This window comes from Pongo abelii, chromosome 15 (assembly GCF_028885655.2).
Source record: "Pongo abelii isolate AG06213 chromosome 15, NHGRI_mPonAbe1-v2.0_pri, whole genome shotgun sequence".
Lineage (NCBI taxonomy): Eukaryota > Metazoa > Chordata > Mammalia > Primates > Hominidae > Pongo > Pongo abelii.
Genome location: NC_072000.2, coordinates 85,754,977 through 85,776,169, shown reverse-complemented (window position 1 = coordinate 85,776,169; position 21,193 = coordinate 85,754,977). Strand labels below are relative to the sequence as shown.

Genomic DNA, 21,193 nt, shown 5'->3' with positions numbered 1-21,193 from the left:
TCCAGCTCCAGCAAGGCTTGAGCCTCCTCCAGACTACTAAATCTACTCTTCTCCACTAGTCACATTCTAATTGCTGAATACCTGGTCAGTTCCTGATCCTCATCTTAACCCCTCACTAGTATTCTTTTCCCTGAAGATACTTTCTTCAGTTGGCTGCTGGTTCCTTAGAATTTGTCTGATCTTGAAACATCAGCTTGCCTCAGGACTCAGCCTTTGATCCTCTTCCCTGGCTCCACTACTCTCTAGGGACCTTTAATTCCTTCCATGTTGACGATGCCCTGGTTTTCGTTTAATGGCTGCCCCATAGTGTATTTACCCAGTTTCCTATCAGTAGATCTTTGAGTTCATTTGGTTTTATGTTTTTAAAATTAGGATACTGAACAAGTATTCTCTTGTACATAATCTCTTTGTTTATGGGAGCATTTTTTTTTAATTTTATTATTATTATACTTTAAGTTTTAGGGTACATGTGCACAACGTGCAGGTTTGTTACATATGTATACATGTGCCATGTTGGTGTGCTGCACTATGGGAGCATTTTTTTAAGTAAACATCCTGGAAGTAGAAAAGCTGGATCTGAAGATATGGACCTTTCCATTCTAATAAATATTACCAAATGCCCCTCTTGAAGAGATTGTATTAATCCATACACTTGCTAAGAGTATGAAAGTGCCCATTTACCCATCCTCTGGCCAACACTGCATATTTTCAGTTTTGTTTTGCTTTTTACTTTTTCTTACTTTCTTGACTGATTTTAATTGACTTTGCAAGAGCAGATTTCTACTAGTTGAAGTGTAAAGCATTCTGTTCATTATTACAATAAGTTCTGTAATATAAATATCTTCCTCTTGAGGTCTAAATAGATTGGGATACTGTGTCATTAATTGCAGAGGCAAAATATGATTCATTATCTAGAAAATGTGAATTTTTACATGAAGCTGCAGAACTGAGAACCCATTTTTCCCTTTCATGGTGTCAGATTTGATTACTGGTTATTGCTAGTTTAAATTGCATAACCTGTCAGCTTCATTATACCGGAGCAGTGATTACCTTGTTTTTAAAATTGATACTCTTCTTTTGGAGGTTTTTAAAAGGATGACTTTGAAATTATTGCAGGATTTCTCCATAGAAAGACAATTAACTGAAATTAAAACTATTGTGAGGAGTTTCTGTTTGAGATAATCAATTTGAAACTAGGGAGTCCCAATCAATAACCTTCAGAAGATTTTAAAACAAGTTTAAAAGGTAGTAACACTTTCCATATTGTGATTTTCCTTGGAGAATGTAGCTGAGAGAAACAAATTTTCTTTGTAGTAACTCACTAATGAATTATTTTGACAGGTTGCAGTTTTGACTAAATTGATGAAGCAAGTGCCTCCTGGGGATTCTTCCTCCTTATGTCAGTGCCGAATCAGCAGTAGATGAAAACCTTTTGTTGTCAAAAAATTTTTTACTCTCCCCAGTTTCTTTTCTGTCGTATAGTTCATCACATGAAAGGGAATTATTTCATATATTTGAAACATTTAGAAAATATAAGTTTTGGCAAACTAAAATTCCTATGATAAGCTATTTGTTTTTAAGACAAAGATTTCTATTATCATAGAAGTATTAATTCTTTTAAACCATCAATTGCTATTTAATTTGAAATTCAGGTTTATAAACTGCAGTTCTACAGACGCTTTCTCGGTTCACTGCAACCTCCACCTCCCAGGTTCAAGTGATCCTCCTGCCTTAGCCTCCCCAGTAGCTGAGACTACAGGCGTCCACTGCCACACCCAGCTAATTTTTTGAGTTTTTAGTAGAGACAGAGTTTCACCATGTTGCCCAGACTGGTCTCGAACTCCTGGGTTCAAGTGATCCGCCCACCTCAGCCTCCCAAAGTGCTGGGAATTACAGGCGTGAGCCACCATGCCTGGCTCTCAGACACTGTCTTTCTAAAGCAGAGGCAGATTTGGATCTAGTAGCAGTGTATAGGGATGTCCTTTCCAAATTCTGTAGTCAGAATGACTCCTCTGAAGTTGTTGCTAAAGGATTCCTTGCCTATACATTGCATTAGAGATCCTTTCTTTAAAACATAGACAAAGCAAAGGTGAAAAAGTTATTTGCCTCTTATTACCAGGATGATGAATAACATTTACTTGGTGTAAACCATTTGAAATTCATTTTGTCTTTCATAGCTTATTGAAAATATTTTTTAAATTAGTATCATAGGCTATGTCTTTTTTTACACTGCAAAGAAAGAAGGGATACTTTCTAGCCTTCAGAGCAGGGGTGCCCATAATAATAATAGCAGCTGTCATGTCTTGGACTCATATTACCTAAAGTGATAGGCACCATAATGAGTCCTTTACGTGTATTATCTCAGTCAGTCTTTGCAAACAACCCGATGCAATAAGGACTGTTATTCCTATTTGGAGATAAGGAAGTTATCTCTAAGTAATCTTAAGAGATTAAATAATTTGCTCAAAGTGCACAGCTAATAAGTGGTAGGGTTTGCATCAAATGTTCTAACCCCAGAACTTATACCCTTCATGACCGAGCTCTGCTACCCAATTAAATTCTCCATGTAAAAGCAACCAGTGGAAGTTGACATGGGCTCATACCTACTGTGTATGGTTTTAGGCTTAGTCCTGGACCTCTGGTCTTCTCATATACCTCTCATGCAGCATTCTTATGCATACATACCCTTGAATTCAAGTGTTATCTGTGTACTGGAGAATTTTTTTTTTTTAGCTACGACTGAAACATGTTTAAGACATTTTCACTTGTGATTTTTTGTTTTTGCTGGTTTGTTTTTTTTTTGTGGGTTTTTTCTTTGTTTTTTGTTTGTTTTTTTAGTAGCCACCTTGAATGTAGCAGTACCTACCCAGTAACCTACTCCTCCTTTAGAATTTTGTGTCTTAGTAAGGGCAGCCATCTATGTACCCCTAAAGCACCTGGGTGTCTTCCTTGACTCAACTTTCCTCTTATCCACACATCTAGAAAGTGGTACCATATCTACCTCCTTAGCATCACTTGAGTACATCCACATTTTCCATTCTATTCCCCTCTCCGGGCTACCATTGCTTTTCAGACTACTGTTACAACCTTTAAACTAGTCACCTTGCATCCAGCCTTACTTTTTACATACTTTCCACTCTTTTAATAAATGTGAGCATGTCACTCCTACGCAAAACTTTTCAGTGAGTTTCCATTGTTCTCAGGATAAAAGTTCAAACTCCTTATTAAGACATGTAAGGTCTTCCCCAGTCTAGCTTCCTCATGCTGCTTTAGCCTCTTCTGTTGTCCACTTTGCCACTCATTTGATTCTTGTCACCTTAGCACCTATCTGTTTGAGTACTCCTACCCACCCCACCCCTGAGCCTTTCATTCGCTGCTACTCCTGCACGCCCTTCAGGTTCAATTGAAACCTCAGTTCCTGAGAGGGGAGGCTTTCCTTTCCATAGCATCCATCACACATTTGCTTAATCTCTCTCTTCCTGGATAGGCAGAAGTTGTGTGTAGCAAAGATCTCTAATCCACCTCATTTCTAGCACTTACCATAATTTTCAACACCTAAGAGATACTCATAAATAATTTATAGAAGAAATTACAGATGCAGTCTCTACCCTTAACAAGCTCAAAGTCCAATGGGAACTAGAGTATGGTAAAGAAGTAACTTCCATACATGTGATAAGTACTCTAATAAAATGTCACAGGATTGCAGAGGAGCGTGTGAGTGGTTAACTTTGCCTTGGGGGGAGCATTTGCCCTATGTAACTCTGTATTACTGAAGAAATTGACTTAACGGCATTCAGAAACAAGGAGAGCTGTGCTGAGCAGTAGAACTGATTCACTTGCATTTTTCCTTGTTTTTTGCTTACTTTTTGGGCAGGAGTTTTACAGTAGACCTTTAATATTCTAAGGTTATATATCAGGAACTTCAGAAAGTCTAACCTAGACACAGATGCTAAGTAGTCAGCTAGCCATGCTCACTAAATTGACTAAACCAAGTCCTCTGTAATCAAAATCATTGCTAGCCCTTTTATGTTCCCAGTTACAAATCAGGCGTCATGAATCTTTGTTTCAAATTCTGATAGCCAAAATTGATGGCATTGAATCCATGAATACCAGAGGTGTTGTTCATGTTTAGATTTTTATTTCTTGTCATTCCAGCTTTGACCGCCATTGAAGGCACAGCACATGGGGAGCCCTGCCACTTCCCTTTTCTTTTCCTAGATAAGGAGTATGATGAATGTACATCAGATGGGAGGGAAGATGGCAGACTGTGGTGTGCTACAACCTATGACTACAAAGCAGATGAAAAGTGGGGCTTTTGTGAAAGTAAGTATTGCTCAGTAGAAGGCAGATCTGCATTGCTTTGTGTCTAGGGCAATGTTTTTAAGGCCTTTTTCTAGCCATCCTTTTCCACATTGATCAGAAATGGCCAGCGTTGCTGATGTCGTTACAGCCTTAAAGAGTGGACTTTAAGAGTGGGAAACACATGGTGTATTTATTTTCAGGCTGTCACTCAAGTCACACTCACATTTTATTTAGAGATGGTTTTCCATTGGTATACACAGGTTGTTTTGTTAAACCCTTCAGGCAGGCTGGTAAATTATTTAACATAAAACTTTTTGGGGGCAGTAAAGGAAACTGGGGCATTATGGAGAAGGTTAATAGTGATTACAAGAAAAATAAATAACTTTTTAAAAATACTGAAGGTGAAATATGCTATGCCAAGGTAACATTTGACAAATACAGTATATTTAACCATCTTTAGTATAAATGTCATTATAAAGATGCTGACTTCTAAGGAAAGCTATTTTCAGGAAAAACTTTCTAACTATGAAAAAACAGAAAATCTTGAACATAACCCCTTAAATACCAATTTTTTAAAAAATAATGGCTGTTATAGAATATTTGGGCAGTCCTAAAAGAGCACATCAAATATAGTCCATCTTTAGATGTAGGCCAGCGTGACTGGGTACTCCAGTTAAAGCACCAGAATTTTTTTATATTATAAGAAGAATTTGCTTCTGTTTTTATAAACACTGGTTCTAATGATATATGTTTCTTTTGATGAGTTCTTACAGTAGCAAAATAACTTTTGAAAAATCTATAACAGTTCTGTGATTTTCGGTGTTATATCAGTTTGAAAAATTGGTGAACTTGAACATTAAATCAGTTTCTATATTTAATAAAAATCAATTTTTTACTAATTTGTATTATATAGTTAATCAAATATTTTCACCTTGTAAAGATATACAGTATTTCCAATAGAACTAAAATGTCCTTTGACACCAACAGTATTTTTCTGACTACTGTGTTCTTATGTCTTGACCTTATTTTAGCTGACCTTGGCACATTGTATTAGTCCATTCTCACACTGCTGTAAGGAAATACCTGAGACTGGGAAATTTATTAATAAAGGAGGCTTAATTGGCTCACAGTTCTGCAAGCTGTACAGGAAGCATGATGCTGGCATCTGCTTGGCTTCTGGGGAGGCCTCGGGAAACTTACCATGTGAGATGCAGCCGTCTCATATGGTGGGAGCAGGAACAAGAGAGATGGTGAGGAGCAAGGTGCCACATACTTTCAAATGACCAGATCTCGTGAGAACTTACTATCACAAGAACAGCACCAAGGGGATGGTGCTAAACCATTCATGAGAAACCATCCCTATGATCTAGTTGCCTCTCACCAGGCCTTACAGGTGAGAGAGATTGTAATCACCAGGGATTACAATTCAATGTGAGATTTGGTGGAGACACTGATCCAAACCATATCACATATAATCTGAAATTTTAGTTGAATTATATTTAAAAAGGTAGCATTACTAACAGAAAAGTACCCTCTAAGAGTGGCTTGGTATTGGTATTTCTATAAGAAAGTGATTTCAATGAATTTTATATATGTGTGTATATATATATATTTTTTTAAGTTTTATCTTGTGTCATGTAAAGGCCACACTTAAGTGTTTTTAGAATCGTATTTGGGAATAGTGAAAGATCATTCATTTTGTTTGTATGACTGCCCAAAAGAAAGAATACTGATGGTTGATAATTGATGTAGAATGAAAATCCATTTAAATGCATCTGACATTTTGTTTTTAGCTGAAGAAGAGGCTGCTAAGAGACGGCAGATGCAGGAAGCAGAAATGATGTATCAAACTGGAATGAAAATCCTTAATGGAAGCAATAAGAAAAGCCAAAAAAGAGAGTAGGTAGCACTGCTAAGTCCACTTTTCCCCCATGACAGGCCATTACTGAGACAAATAGCAACTACATTCTTTAAAAAATGCACTGCCAGAGACACAGAAGATTTTTTTAAGTTCCATTACAAGAAAACGTAATATGACTTATAGGCATTAATAGCATTGCTTTTACCACACTTTAGTTTGTTAAGGTAAAATTGTTATACTGGTTACAGTAACAAACAGTGAGTAAGATGGCAATGATTGACTCAAGTTGTAGTAGTTTCTAAGAACCAAGCATGCATATACTATTTAGAATTCAGAATGACATAAAACAAAAAGAATTGTTGTCAAGTACTTTTTTTGTTTTTGCTTTGTAATTTTTGACTGGAATTTAGGAATTTGTGCTTGGAAAAAACAGAACAAGTGATTATCTCGTAACATCTTATGTCCTTTTAATTTCAGCTGACATTTTTATAGTCTGCAAAGATTTGAAAAGAAAATTGCAATAGTTATTATTAGATCATATACTGACACCATCATATTCTCTTTTTACAAATCTGGTTAACTTTTTTTAATAGAAGTTTTTAGAATTACTGTTAGTATAATTAGACTATTTCAAGATATTAGGATAACAGGGAGAACTGGTACCTTATATGAAAAACAAAAGAGCTAGCCAATCTGGGCAGCATAGTGCAACCCTGTCTAAAAATAAATTTAAAAATTAGCCAGGCATGATGGTGCACACTGTGGTCCTTGCTACTTGGGAGGCTGAGGTAGGAGGATCACTTGAACTTGGAAGGTAGAGAGGCGGCGGTGAGCTGTGACACACCACTGCACTCCAGCCTGGGCAACAGAGGAAGACCATCTCAAAAAAAAATTAAAATTAAAAAAATGGGATGTTTTTTACATAAGTAAGTAATATGACTGAATAGAAATAAGATTATCAAAGGGCGTGGCTAGGCGCAGTGGCTCACGCCTGTAATCCCAGCACTTCCGGAGGCCGAGGTGGCCAGGAGTTCGAGACCAGCCTGACCAACATGGTGAAACCCTGTCTCTACTAAAAATACAAAATTAGCCAGGCGCAGTGGCGCACGCCTGTAATCTCAGCTACTCGGGAGGCTGAGGGAAGAGAATTGCTTGAACCTGGGAGGTGGAGGTTGCAGTGAACCAAGATTATGCCATTGCACTCCAGCTGGGACAACAAGAGTGAAACTCCATCTCAAAAAAAAAGATCAAAGGGGTTTTGTAACATAAGGAAATTATTTATGTTGCATTTTAGTAGATCAAAAAAACTTAATGGCAGTTTCAAAACATTACTAATTCGGTTTTTAATTGTTTACATTTAAAGAGCATATCGGTATCTTCAAAAGGCAGCAAGCATGAACCATACCAAAGCCCTGGAGAGAGTGTCATATGCTCTTTTATTTGGTGATTACTTGCCACAGAATATCCAGGCAGCGAGAGAGATGTTTGAGAAGCTGACTGAGGAAGGCTCTCCCAAGGGACAGACTGTAAGTACATTCTCAGTGAAGAATCTCTCTGCATGTAACACTTGTTAGTTTTAAAAGCAGTTTACTCTCTATGTCCTGACTTCTTTTAAAAAGTCAGACTGGAAGATAAATACCAATTTTGTGGCTGACCATTTTATCAGTCTTCTTGGATAGTCTTTTTTCCTTAGTCTGGGAACATTTATGGTCATGGAAGACATTTTTACAGTTGTGCCTTGCCACAATTACATTTGTACTTTTCCAAATTAGATCTGTAGAGAATGAAATATGAAGATAATTACTTTTTATCTGAAATTACTCACCATTGCATTTTTCCAAAGTTCAGATGTTGCAGCTCATGTTAATCTTGGTGTTTTTTTAAAAAAGTATTTTATTACAGAAGCAGTACATGTCCATTATAGGAAACTAGAAATACAAACTAACAAAACTAAGAAGTACACATCACATATGTACCACCCAAATATGAGTAATAATATATTAGTGTGCATGCATATCTTTCTATAATAGATCTTTCTCTTTGTGTATATATACACGATATTTTTATTAAAATGAGATATCACTGTCTATTGTTCTGGAACTTCACCTTTTCATCCCAGCACATTTTAAGTCATATAATACCCACACTATGTTTATATGATGTTGAACCCAAAAATTTTCTTTATACCTGTTTTGTCCAAACCGGTATTCAATCCAGGCCTCTACCTTACATTTGGTTGTTATCTAGTATACCCCAATGCCTTTTTTGTCTATATTAGAGATAGGGCCAGTTTTTCTGCAGAATATCCTACCTCAGTTTGTTTTCATGGTGGCTTTTAGTTTGTTTCTTCATCACCTGTATTTCCTGTCAATAGGATGTTACAGCTAAAGGCTGATGAACACAAGTAAAATATTTTTGGCTAGACTACATTACAAGGGATGTTCTGTATTCTACATTGTATCACATCAGTTGATAACATATCTGGTTGTTTCCCCATTAATAATGCTAAGATTGACACCTGGATTTAGGGGGCCATCATATTTATTTAAAATTCCTTCAATAATTCAAGCTTATTCAAGCTGTGAGACTTGCTTAAAGATAAATGAAATATCTAATCACAAGGAAAGTCTGTTTTCAAACTGTATAAACAGTAACAGGAGTCATAACAGTTGTTTTCTTAGAATTGAATACCTAACAATTCTGCAGCTCTTTCCTCGGTATTTTATTATAAACAGATTATATCTTAATTGCTCCCCTTTGTTTTCAAAGCTTTTTCTCTTCTTTGCGTGAATCAGTTTATGTAAAAACATATATATTCTTATTTTCAGAGGTATTCTGCTCTGAAGAACGGTTTTACTTTATAAGGCATCAGTTCCCTCTAATATTAGAACCTTACAAAGCCACAGCACTTTATATGTTGCAAAGCACTCTCTCCATGAAAATTAATTCTAGTTGATGCAATAGACAAAACCCGAAAATCACAGTGGCTTAACACTACAGAGAGTTGTTTCTTGCTCATGCTAGATTTGATGTAGCTCTCCTGTTGGCATCATTCTTTTTTGAATAGTGACTCCTGGTCATGGGCTGTTTCTATTTTGTAGCTACACTGATTGCTACATGGGGCTTCCACGCCATGATGAAGTGAGAAGAGAGCCTCAGGATTCATTAGGATGTTTTCAGGCTTACATCCCTGACAGCCATATCCCAGGCATGTGATTCTACAGAGGCTGGAAAACGTAGAGGAGCTCGTGATTTCAGTGAGCACTCCAGTCTCTGCCACACCTGCCTTTGTCACGTTAGCTTATACTTTCCTATCATCAAGGATGATCCATAGAAGGCAAAGGGTTGAAAAGGTTGAACTTCACCAAGGCATTGTTTGTTCCTTTTTTTTTTTTTATTTTTAGAAAATCGTGTGTGCTCTAACATTGTAGAGCAGCCTTTCTCCCTTGACCTCTTCAGCTTGACCCCTTGCTCCTCTTTTTATATCTGAGATAGTTTATCTTGGTAATTCATATCTTGTCTGTTTTCATAGTGTATTCCTCTCCGCATATATAGAGAAATATGCTGATGTACCTATAACGGGAGTTGTCTTCATAATGGCTGTTCATAAAGATAGTCATGTTTACATGTATTCAGCTTTATCTTTCTAGTTAATATTAAATTGTCCTCAAGCTAAACTTTTTGTCTTGTTTAAAGTTACATTTGGCCGGGTGTGGTGGCTCACGCCTGTAATCCCAGTACTTTGGGAGGCCAAGGCGGGCAGATCACAAGGTCAAGAGTTCAAGACCAGCCTGGCCAACATGGTGAAACCCTGTCTCTACTAAAAATACAAAAAAAAAATTAGCTGGGCATGGTGGCGGCACCTGTAATCCCAGCTACTCAGGAGGCTGAGGCAGGAGACTTGCTTGAATCTGGGAGGCAGAAGCTGCAGTGAGCCAAGATTGCGCCATTGCACTCCAGCCTAGGCGACAGAGCAAGACTCTGTCTCGGAAAAAATAAATTAATAAAAATAAAGTTACATTTAATTGTGGCTGGGTACAGTGGCTCACCCCTGTAATCTCAGCAGTTTGGGAGGCTGAGGTGGGTGGATCACTTGAGGTCAATAGTTGGAGACCAGCCTGGCCAACATGGTGAAACCCTGTCTCTACCAAAAATTACAAAAACTAGCCGGGCGTGGTGGCATACACCTCTACATAGTCCCAGCTGCTCGGGAGGCTGAGGTGGGAGAACCACTTGAACCCAGTAGGCGGAGGTTGCAGTGAGCCAAGATCGTGCCACTGCACTCCAGCCTGGATGACAGAGTGAGACCCTGTCTCAAAAAAAAAAAAAAAAAGCCACAAATAAATAAAAATTTTTTTTAAATAATGTTACATTTAATTTAATTGTGTAATGTGTAAAACCCTGAATGCTTTTCCAGGGCTCTTTAATCCATGTTTGTACATACTTGAATTCAAATCTTTTAGCATTTAAAGACTCTTGCATTTTTTCATAGTATATAAAACTGTGTCTGTCTGTGTCTGTCTTGGATAAACCTTCACCAAAGCAAGATTTCTTTTATCATCTATTTCAGGCTCTTGGCTTTCTCTATGCCTCTGGACTTGGTGTTAATTCAAGTCAGGCAAAGGTAATACTATTAAAACTTTATTGCGTATAACAATTCGAATTGAATAAATGCGTGCCTGTGTTCAGTTAAACATGTTTTGTTCTTTCACAGGCTCTTGTATATTACACATTTGGAGCTCTTGGGGGCAATCTAATAGCCCACATGGTTTTGGTAAGTAGACTTTAGTGGAAGGCTAATAATATTAATATCAGAAGAATTTATGGTTTATAGTGGCCACAACTTTTTCAGCTTTCATGATCGAGATTTGCTTGTGTTAATTAAGACCAAATATTCAGTTGAATTTCCTTCAAATTCTTGTTAATGGATATAACACATAGAATCTACATGTAAATGAAAATTGGTGGAGTCCACAATTTTTCTTTAAAATGATTAGTTTGGCTGATTGCCCCTAAAAAGAGAGATCTGATATATGGCTCTTTTTAAATTTTCTCTGATTTGGAATTGTCAGAATCATTTTTTAAATTAGATTATCATAATTTTTAAAAATGTTCTTTAGTTTTTCAAAATTTTGTAAATGGTGGCTACAGAAAAAGAACATGAAATATTGGCCAGGCGCGGTGGCTCACGCCTGTAATCCCAGCACTTTGGGAGGCCAAGGCAGGCGGATCATGAGGTCAGGAGATCGAGACCATCCTGGCTAACACGGTGAAACCTCGTCTCTACTAAAAAAATACAAAAAAAAATTAGCCGGGCGCAGTGGCGGGTGCTTGTAATCCCAGCTACTCGGGAGGCTGAGGCAGGAGAATGGTGTGAACCCGGGAGAGGCGGAGCTTGCAGTGAGCCGAGATCGCACCACTGCACTCCAGCCTGGGCGACAGAGTGAGACTCTGTCTCAAAAAAAAAAAAAACAAAAAGAGCATGAAATAATATTATACATTATTTTGCAACAATGCCCTAAGAATTGTTAAAGTTCATGAAGTTATTTGTGCAGAATGACTCCAGAGAGCTCTACTTTCTGTTTTTTACTCTTCATGATTAGCTGTCTTCCCATTTATTCTGGTCATTTATTGCTAGTGACACTGCCTGCTTCCAGTAGTCTCATTTCCCCTATTTTGCTAATTTGTTACTTTTTCTTTACTAATTTGGAAGATTAACTCATTTTTGATAAAATTATGTCTAAGATTAAAACTGGTTCTAAGCGAAAGCCCTTATAATTTTTCTCTTATGAGTAAAATGCACACACTTCAAAAATAAAGTTTATGACATCTATTTTGATTGCTCTAGGAATTATATTATTTATTTCCTTGTACTTAGCTATGGCCTTCTGGTTGAAGTTGCTGAATAAATTACTTCAAAACCTAAAACTTAGCATAAATAAGATGTTAGTATACTTGGATCAGATTACAGCAAAATTCTGGGTGCTTAGCTTTATTTTTTCCACGAAGAATGACACTGAAGTACGTGAAACTGCTGCCTCCTCACGTGAAGTTGTTTTACAGGGTTACAGATACTGGGCTGGCATCGGCGTCCTCCAGAGTTGTGAATCTGCGCTGACTCACTATCGTCTTGTTGCCAATCATGGTATCTATGTTTCCCCTTTTACCTTTTAGGGGAAAAAAAATAAATGGAATTAACTTTAAACATTTCTATTTTTATTGTTCTGTTTGAAGTATTATAAATGGCTCTTTTATGTGGACTCATCTTTAAACTAGTTGAGGTTCAGAAGTACTTTTTTCTTTATATAATTTTGCTTTAGGTTCTATTTATGTTGTGAAAAAAGTTCAATTTATTAATAGATTACTGATTTGCGATCTATATAGACTACTGTAAAAACAGTTTCCTTTAACATTGTGTTTGTCAGCGTTTGGCAGCTAGAATTGTACTTCTCTCTGGAACAGTTCTCATTTTCCTCTATCTTATTTTATCCCTGTATTTCAGTTGCTAGTGATATCTCACTAACAGGAGGCTCAGTAGTACAGAGAATACGGCTGCCTGATGAAGTGGAAAATCCAGGAATGAACAGTGGAATGCTAGAAGAAGATTTGATTCAATATTACCAGTTCCTAGCTGAAAAAGGTGATGTACAAGCACAGGTACGTGTTTAAACATCTCACCAAATATCTTTACTGCATTGTATATTTTAATCTGTAGGGTACAGGAGCAAGCATTTATATCTGTAAGTTACATTTTCATTGCCCTGAGCAATTATGAACTACATATTAGAATCACCTGAGTCCCTTAAAAAAAAAATACCAAGAGTCTCACACTCTCAGGAGATTCCATTTGGGTTAGCGTGGGATGGGGCCGAGGCATTGAGGGTTCCTAAAACTGTCCAGGTGACTCTCCCGTGTACTGCCATTGAAAAATCACTGCTTGAACAGAACAGCATTAACACCGATGATGAAGGCTGTTACTAGAGTCACCAATGATGAAAACTGTCACTTTCTCTAAACAAGAAGTCCCTGGAATATTTGCGATATCAGATGCTCTTCAGAGCTATTTACCATTCATGTTTCTTTTGCTCCTCTTAAATCATAATTTCCTCAAGGTCAAGAACAGAAGTAAGCTCGTTTAATGGAAGTTGTATAATGTCCATCAAAGTACCATGTGTGCACACACACGTTTCGTGGCTTCTTTTGATATTAAAATAAAAAGAACTTTAACATTTATATTTTATTCCACTAAGTTTGCAATTATTTCTAATTTAGGACATGTACAGATGAGCGTTAGATACTTATTAAGGACAGTTGGTTTTAAGACTAGCAGTGGAGTCTTAAGAAAAAAAAAACCACGGTGAAAGGTAGATCTAAATGTTAGCTGATAGAAATTATAATAAACTTGTACAATTAAACATTTTTACATTAATGTAAAATTTAGTTTACTTAAAATTTTCTGTTTTACTCGCTTTCTGTGTATCTTGCTTTTTGTGTTTACTTTTCTCTCCTTTCTTGCCCTTTTTCAGTTTGAGTGCTTTTTCCTGTTGCCTCTCTTCCCCTCTGCCAGCATGATGCTACTCTTATAGTGGTTATCTAGCGATCACAACATGCATCCTTGACTTATCAAAGTCTGGTACAATGAGCACTTTTACCGTTTCCAGGACAGCACAGAGATCTCAGAGTATTCTGTGTGTGTTTGATTTTATATATTTTGGTACCATGAGATACTGTTGTTTTGTACAGTCCATATTAATTTACATATATTTTCAAATTTACCTTTTCATTGCTTTTTATTTTTTTTTTTATTATTTTTTATTTTTTGAGACAGATCCTTGCTCTGTTGCCCAGTGCCACTATCTCGGCTCACTGCAACCTCCGCCTCCCGGGTTCAAGCGATTCTTGTGCCTTAACCTCCCCAAGTAGCTAGGAATGCAGGCTTGCACCACCACACCCAGCTAATTTTTGTATTTTTAGTAGAGATGGAGTTTCACCATGTTGGCCAGGCTGATCTTGAACTCCTGGCCTAAGTGATCCCGCCCACCTCAGCCTCCCAAAGGCTGGGATTACAGGCATGAGCCACCACACCTGGCCAGCGCTTTATTTCTTACTGTATCTCCCAGCTTCTAGTAAGTTTCCTTCTTCTGAAGAGCACCCATTTGTATTTCCTTTAGAGCAGGTTCACTGGGGACAAATACAGTTTTTTGTTTTGTTTTGTTTTGTTTTTGAGACAGAGTCTTGCTCTGGCCCAGGCTGGAGTGCCATGGCGCGATCTCGTCTCACTGCAAGCTCCGCCTCCCAGGTTCACGCCATTCTCCTGCCTCAGCCTCTTGAGTAGCTGGGACTACAGGCACCCGCTACCATGCTTGGCTAATTTTTTTGTATTTTTAGTAGAGACGGGGTTTCACCATGTTAGCCAGGATGGTCTCAATCTCTTGACCTCGTGATCCTCCTGCCTTGGCCTCCCAAAGTGCTGGGATTACAGACATGAGCCACCACACCTAGCCCAAATTCAGTTTTAATTTATGTGAAAATGCGTTTATTTCACTTCCACTTTAGTAGGATACGTTGTGTTTTTGTTTTTTGTTTTGTTTATTCATTTGTTTGTTTTTTGAGACGAAGTCTTGCTCTGTCGCCCAGGATGGAGTGCAGTGGCATGATCTCCACACACCTTAACCTCTGCCTCCCAGGTTCAAGCAATTCTCCTGCCTCAGCCTCCCAAGTATTTGGGATTACAGACGTCCGCCACTAGGCCCAGCTAATTTTTGTATTTTTAGTAGAGATGGAGTTTCACCATGTTAGCGAGGCTGGTCTTGAACTCCTGACCTTAGAAGATCCATCTGCCTCGGCCTCCAAAAGTGCTGGGATTACAGGCATGAGCCATCGTGCCTAGCCCATTTTTCGTTTTTTTGAGAAAACATCTCTCTCTGTCGCCCAGGCTGGAGTACAGCAGCACAATCACAGCTCGCTGCAGCCTTGACCTCTCTGGGCTCAGGTGATCCTCCCACCTCAGCCTCTCAAGTAGCAAGGACTACAGGGGTATGCTATCACGCCTGGCTAATTTTCCTATTTTTTTGTAGAGACAGGATTTTGCGATGTTGCCCAGGTTGTTCTTCAACTCCTGGGCTCAAGTGATTCGCCCTCGACCTCCCAAAGTGTTGAGGTTACAGGTGTGAGCCATCACACCTGGCCACAAATGGTACTTTGCAATTACAAGTATACGTTTTTACTTTCCAAAATTTTTAGGTTGAAGTAGAATAGCATTTTCAGGAGTTAAGACTAAATCTTTTAGTTTTTTGAGTCATGAACTGTAACCATTTTATGACTAAATCTTTGTTGTTGGTCTGATTTTAATTGTGTGCCAGATGGTACCACTTACTTTTGCCTTGTTTGTGATCATTTTCAGGTTGGTCTGGGACAACTGCACCTGCACGGAGGGCGTGGAGTAGAACAGAATCATCAGGTAACTACCCTGTTCCTAGGGCTTTGCACCTCAGTTATAGCAGGAAATGATGTTCCCAATGTATTTCTTGCTAAGTCAATGCCAGTATCAAACTTGTGTCATTTAAACACCCATCACAAATGAGCTTTCAAGATGTAACCAACCCCTAAGAAAGCTGAAGAATACAAATATTAGTACCTTCTATGTGCCATTCACTGCTAGGCATTCACCATGCAATATTGGACAAAATAGTTTTGGTCTTTGACCTTTTGGAGCTTTAACTTTAATAGGACTATTAGATATTTTTTAAATGATCACACCAAATATAAATTGTGGTTATTCTTACAAAGGAAATTTAAAAGATACAATAATTGGTTAATGGGTAGGAGGCACCACTTGCCAGGGGAGACTTCTGTAAAGAGAAGTAGAAAACATTTAAATTGACCCTGGAGATAACGTCCTTCCAGGCCAAAAAGAACAGTATGTGCATAGGCCCAGAGACAGGAAGGAATATGGCTAGTCTGCTCATACTACAGGAATATGGCTGGTCTGCCCATAGTACATGAAACAGAACGGAGATAAGCAGTTCCTGATCACATCAGCATATCCCTGCAGCACTTCAAGGAACTACAAAGATCAGCATGTTCAGATTTGAAAACAATAGCTTTGGCTGCAATATAGAAAATGAATTAGAAGACCGCAAGAATAAAATCAGGCAGATCAGGGAGGGGAATATTGCAGAAGTTCAGGTGAGAGAGAATGTGGCTTGGACTAGAACTATGGTAATGGAAGATAGTAGTGGATTCAAGATGTATTTGGTGGTAAATGTAACAGGACTTAGGGATGGATAGGATATAAGTGAAGGGGAGCTGATACCTAAAGCAACCAGTAAGATGGTGTTGCCATTTGCTTAAATTGAGCTGCTCAGGAGAAGCAAGTTGAGGTCAAGGAGAGAAGATTTTAGGGGTATGTTCAGGCATTGGATAGTGTGTTCAGAGGTACTTGAATAGACTGGATTGAAGCTGAAAATATAAATTTAGGAGTTGTCATCATCTTGATGGTATGTGAAGCTATGGGAGTAGATGAGATTGCTTAGAGAATGCAAAGTGAGAATGGAGCCCAAAACTGAGCCCTGAAGAACTTCAATGTTCAGAAGTCAACCTATAGAAAAATAACCAGCAAGGGAAACTTAGGTGGTGCAGGTAGACTTAGGATGGAAACCAGGAGAGTGTGACATCTTGTTAGCCAAGCTAAGAGTCTGTCGAGAAGGAAGCCATGATGGACTCTGCCAGGTGTTGCAGAGAAAGGTGGAGTGAGGTGAGCTGAAATTTAGATTGGCAGTATGAAGGTCATCACTGGCCTTGATGAGCTGTCTTTTTGCTGTAGTGTATGGAAACCAATTAAGACTAGATTGCAGAGTGAATTGAAGTACATGTCACCAATTTATTCTAGAAGCTTGTATGTGAAGGAAAGTAGCTAACAGAACAGTCATCATTGGAGAGAAATTGGGGATCTAAAGGAGATACGTATCTTGTGTGTTTTGTTTTGAGTTTTATTTTTTATTTATTTTATTTTATTTATTTATTTATTTTGAGACAGGGTTTCGCTCTGTCACCCAAGCTGGAGTGCAGTGGTGCAGTCTCGGCTCACTGCAACCTCCACCTCCTGGGTTCAAGTGATTGTCCTGCCTCAGCCTCCTGAGTAGCTGGGAATACAGGTGCATGCCACCGTGTCAGGCTAATTTTTGTATTTTTAGTAGAGACGGGCTTTCACTATATTGGCCAGATTGGTCTCGAACTCCTGACCTCAAGTGATTTGCCCGTCTTGGCCTCCCAAAGTGCAGGGATTACAGGTGAGAGCCACCGCACCCTGCTGAGTTTTATTTTTTGATGATGAGATTATAGAATGTGGTTGAGGGGGAGCTGGTTCCAAAAGAGGGAGAAGTTAAGTCAGCAAGGAAAGGAAGAGGAATAACCAATGGTACAAGGTCCTTAACAAAAATGGGCGGCAGTACAGTTGATAGTGGCGATAATGAATTTCTGCTGATGCTAGTGTGTTTACTTAAGTGATTTTTAAGTAGGGTCAAGGGGTCAAGAATTTTTCTCTAAACAGTACGAGAGGAATGTATTCCTTTAGACAACAATGAAAATATGCTCCACGTCTTAGAAAGACTTCTAGTTTTTCCTTTCTCCCAGGTTATCGTTAGAGAAATAGACCAAAGAAGTCAAGCTGCTCTTAAATGTCTTTTAAGCAGGCTGATGTTCGCTTTGCCTGTAAATAACAGGAGGCTTGTTGGACCTTAAGTTTAGGCAACATAAGAAATTTCTTTGCATGTATAATTATGCAGTGACTTAATGATAAATGGTACTGTTATTTGGTAAAATAAAACTTCTAGATGTACTGATTTCTCTTTCAAAATATTGGCAACTGGGTATTCTTGTTTTTAAAGCACTGTAATATAACAAGATTTTTTAAATGTTCCTGAAATAATTATTTTGGCTGAAAGTCAAAAGCAGATTCTGTTAAAAACTAATTATTTTAATAAATTGTTTTCTCATAGAGAGCATTTGACTACTTCAATTTAGCAGCAAATGCTGGCAATTCACATGCCATGGCCTTTTTGGGAAAGGTACTGTACATCCTGTGAATGTTTTATGTAATAGTAAGAGGTGTTTGCATAATTAGCATGTATTGTGTTCAGGATCTACAATTTACGAAAAATAAATTGGAAGTAAAATTTCTAGTGCGAGACTATTATATCTGAAAGTGCTGTTCTGAGGCATTCTCTTAGGCAACTTAAATATAACATAGTGTTTGCAGCCGGGCGCAGTGGCTCACGCCTGTAATCCCAGCACTTTGGGAGGCTGAGGCAGGTGGATCATGAGGTCAGGAGATCGAGACCATCCTGGCTAACACGGTGAAACCCCATCTCTACTAAAAATACAAAAAATTAGCCAGGCGTGGTGTTGGGCGCCTGTAGTCCCAGCTGCTTGGGAGGCTGAGGCTTGCAGTAAGCTGAGACTGCGCCACTGCACTCCAGCCTGGGCAACAGAGCAAGACTCCGTCTAAAAAAAAGATAGTGTTTGCTCATCAGTATGTTAATTCTTCATTGAAATTAGCTGTCACTGAGCTCCTACTTTTTGTGTATTGTATGCAATAGTGAGGAATGTATTCTTGATGCTGTGCGCTTTTCTGCTAAGACTCTCACAGTAGCCTGTTTCCTTCCATGCTGAAGAGGCAATTAGAGTTTGTTGAAATTTATCTGCAGAGTTTTTAATTGTCTTAAATGTGATAGCCGTGACCCACCTCTTCTCATTGTAGCTATGTTCTCAATCAAGGGAACAGAACATTTAAGTCTAGAAATTTTATAAATAAATTCCATATGTCATGGAAGAATCTCAAAACTTTTTCATTATTTTGAAACATAGTATAAATCAATGGGTATTTTCACTTATAACTAAATCCTAAAGTAAGGAAGTTTAGATGGAATATATCACAGAGGTTTTTACAATAGGGAAATTTCATCATGATTTGCCTCATGATCATACTAGTAATTGGGGTGTGGTAACTACATTTAAATATTCCAGCTATTCCATAGCATAGAACTTGGTTTTTCCCATCTGTTTTTGTTAAGCATTTAAGAACGTTTCATTCCTCCTCTTTTGGTTCTTGCTCTGAATTACAGTCACTGTCTTTAAATTTATTTAAAAATTAATTTTAAATTTATTAAATTTAAATTTAAATTTAAATAAATTAAATTTATTTAAAAATTTAATTAATTTAATTAAATTTATTTAAAAATTAATTAAAATTTATTTAAAAAATACAGTCACTATTTTTTAAATTTATTGTTTCTTTAACATGTATGTGAATAAAGACAGTCTTGACCATTCTGTTTTTCTTTCTCTTGGCCCTTTATCATTCTCCATACCTGATGCTCTAATTGTTTAGTGTTTAAACCCTCTTCAAGTAAGCCTTTTAGTTACTTCATTTCCTGAGCTTAAGACCCACTTGTGATCTTATCCTGGGGAAAGTAGTGGTAGAGGAGAAAGAAGAATGAATGCTGCAAGCAGCTCCCCCTTTCCTTGTTGAATCACTGATCTGATCCTAAGCAACTTACTAACCATTTGACTGCCCTGGAATAGAATGAGAAAAATGATTCATGTTGGGCTTAAAGATTTCTTCTGAGACTAATATATGAGCTGATTTTATGTATTCATGTTTATAAATAAGTCATAAATTTGAGATGGCAACAAAATATTACTAAAATGTTTGCTTTTAAGAGTTTGCTTTTAATTCTTTTGTTTTGTTTGTTTTTTGTGTTTTTTTTTTTTTTGATATGAGGTCTTGCTTTGTGGCCCAGTCTGGAGTGCAGTAGTAAGCTGTCAGTTCACTGCAGCTGCAGCCTCCTGGGCCCAAGCAATTCTGCTGCCTCAGCCTCCCGAGTAGCTGGGATTACAGGCACATGCCACCACGCCTGGCTAATTTTTGTATTTTTAGTAGAGACAGGGTTTTGCCATACTGGCCAGGCTGGTCTCGAACTCCTGACATCAGGTGATCCACCCGCCTTGGCCTCCCAAAGTGCTGGGATTACAGGCATGAGCCACTGTACCCGGCCTTTGCTTTTAATTCTAAAATATCCTGTGGGGAATTCTAAATTTTTTGGAAAGATTTAATGAGACCTGACAAAACCCAAAGGAGATGAGAAAGGAGAAAAATGTAATTGGAGAGAGGGTTACAGCTCTTACTGAAATCAGGATCTGTTTTCCAGATGTATTCTGAAGGAAGTGACATTGTACCTCAGAGTAATGAGACAGCTCTCCACTACTTTAAGAAAGCTGCTGACATGGTAAGGCTTTGTCTCAGTGTACTGAAATGTGTGCCATATTACTAATATTTTAATAAATGTGTTTGTTATATTAAAGTGTTAATCATAACCAACTCATGCTATACATTATTGAAACTGCATAGTAAGTATGATTCATGTGAATGTATTAAAGCCCTCCCGATAAAAAGCAATTTTTTTAGGGACCAGGTTGTTGATTTTTAATTGTTAAGTTTCACTGAGAAGTTTCCTAATCGGGGAAATACTGATTTTTAGTAATGGAACTTGGACTTATATAATCTACCCTATTTGTATCACAACGTGAAATTTAAAAGCTTACATAATAGGGTACTTTTGATAATCATAGTACATAATTTAGGCTTTCTTTGGCTCAGAAAACTGCGTATGAGTACCTAAAATCTTATATATCTTCAGTATGTACACTTACCTCTCTGTCAACTATTATACATGTTACTGTAGTTCCAGATATCACTTGAATGCTTCCCAAAGGAATGCTGTGACAATCTTTTTAAAGATGTCTTCTGTCCCTCTAAGTTTAGGCAAATTCTAGATTTTTTTCTTTCTAGTCCCAAAACAGTGATTCTCTTTGTTCCATGACACTCCGATAATCCTAAGTATATCTTTGTCACCTGATAGCAGCATTGCTATTATTACATGATTATGCTATTATTACAAGATGTTCCATGATATCTTCCCTCTTTATTGGGGTGGGATGTTACCAATGAAAAACTGCAAAAATGTGACC

At 37.8% G+C, this 21,193-nt stretch overlaps 1 protein-coding gene across 2 annotated transcripts in view; it reads left to right on the top strand.

Moving 5' to 3' along the window:
- Positions 1-21,193, top strand: part of SEL1L (SEL1L adaptor subunit of SYVN1 ubiquitin ligase) — a 59,668-nt gene that overhangs the window by 22,693 nt on the left and 15,782 nt on the right. The window contains exons 4-13 of one of the 2 annotated variants that reach the window (XM_024231741.3): positions 4,156-4,323; positions 6,096-6,201; positions 7,527-7,689; positions 10,734-10,787; positions 10,878-10,937; positions 12,227-12,308; positions 12,666-12,820; positions 15,567-15,623; positions 18,163-18,231; positions 20,374-20,451. In XM_024231741.3, coding sequence (XP_024087509.1) covers positions 4,156-4,323; positions 6,096-6,201; positions 7,527-7,689; positions 10,734-10,787; positions 10,878-10,937; positions 12,227-12,308; positions 12,666-12,820; positions 15,567-15,623; positions 18,163-18,231; positions 20,374-20,451 — 992 coding nt within the window. The remainder of the gene's footprint in view (positions 1-4,155; positions 4,324-6,095; positions 6,202-7,526; positions 7,690-10,733; positions 10,788-10,877; positions 10,938-12,226; positions 12,309-12,665; positions 12,821-15,566; positions 15,624-18,162; positions 18,232-20,373; positions 20,452-21,193) is intronic. The other variant, XM_024231742.3, reaches the window with a different exon arrangement.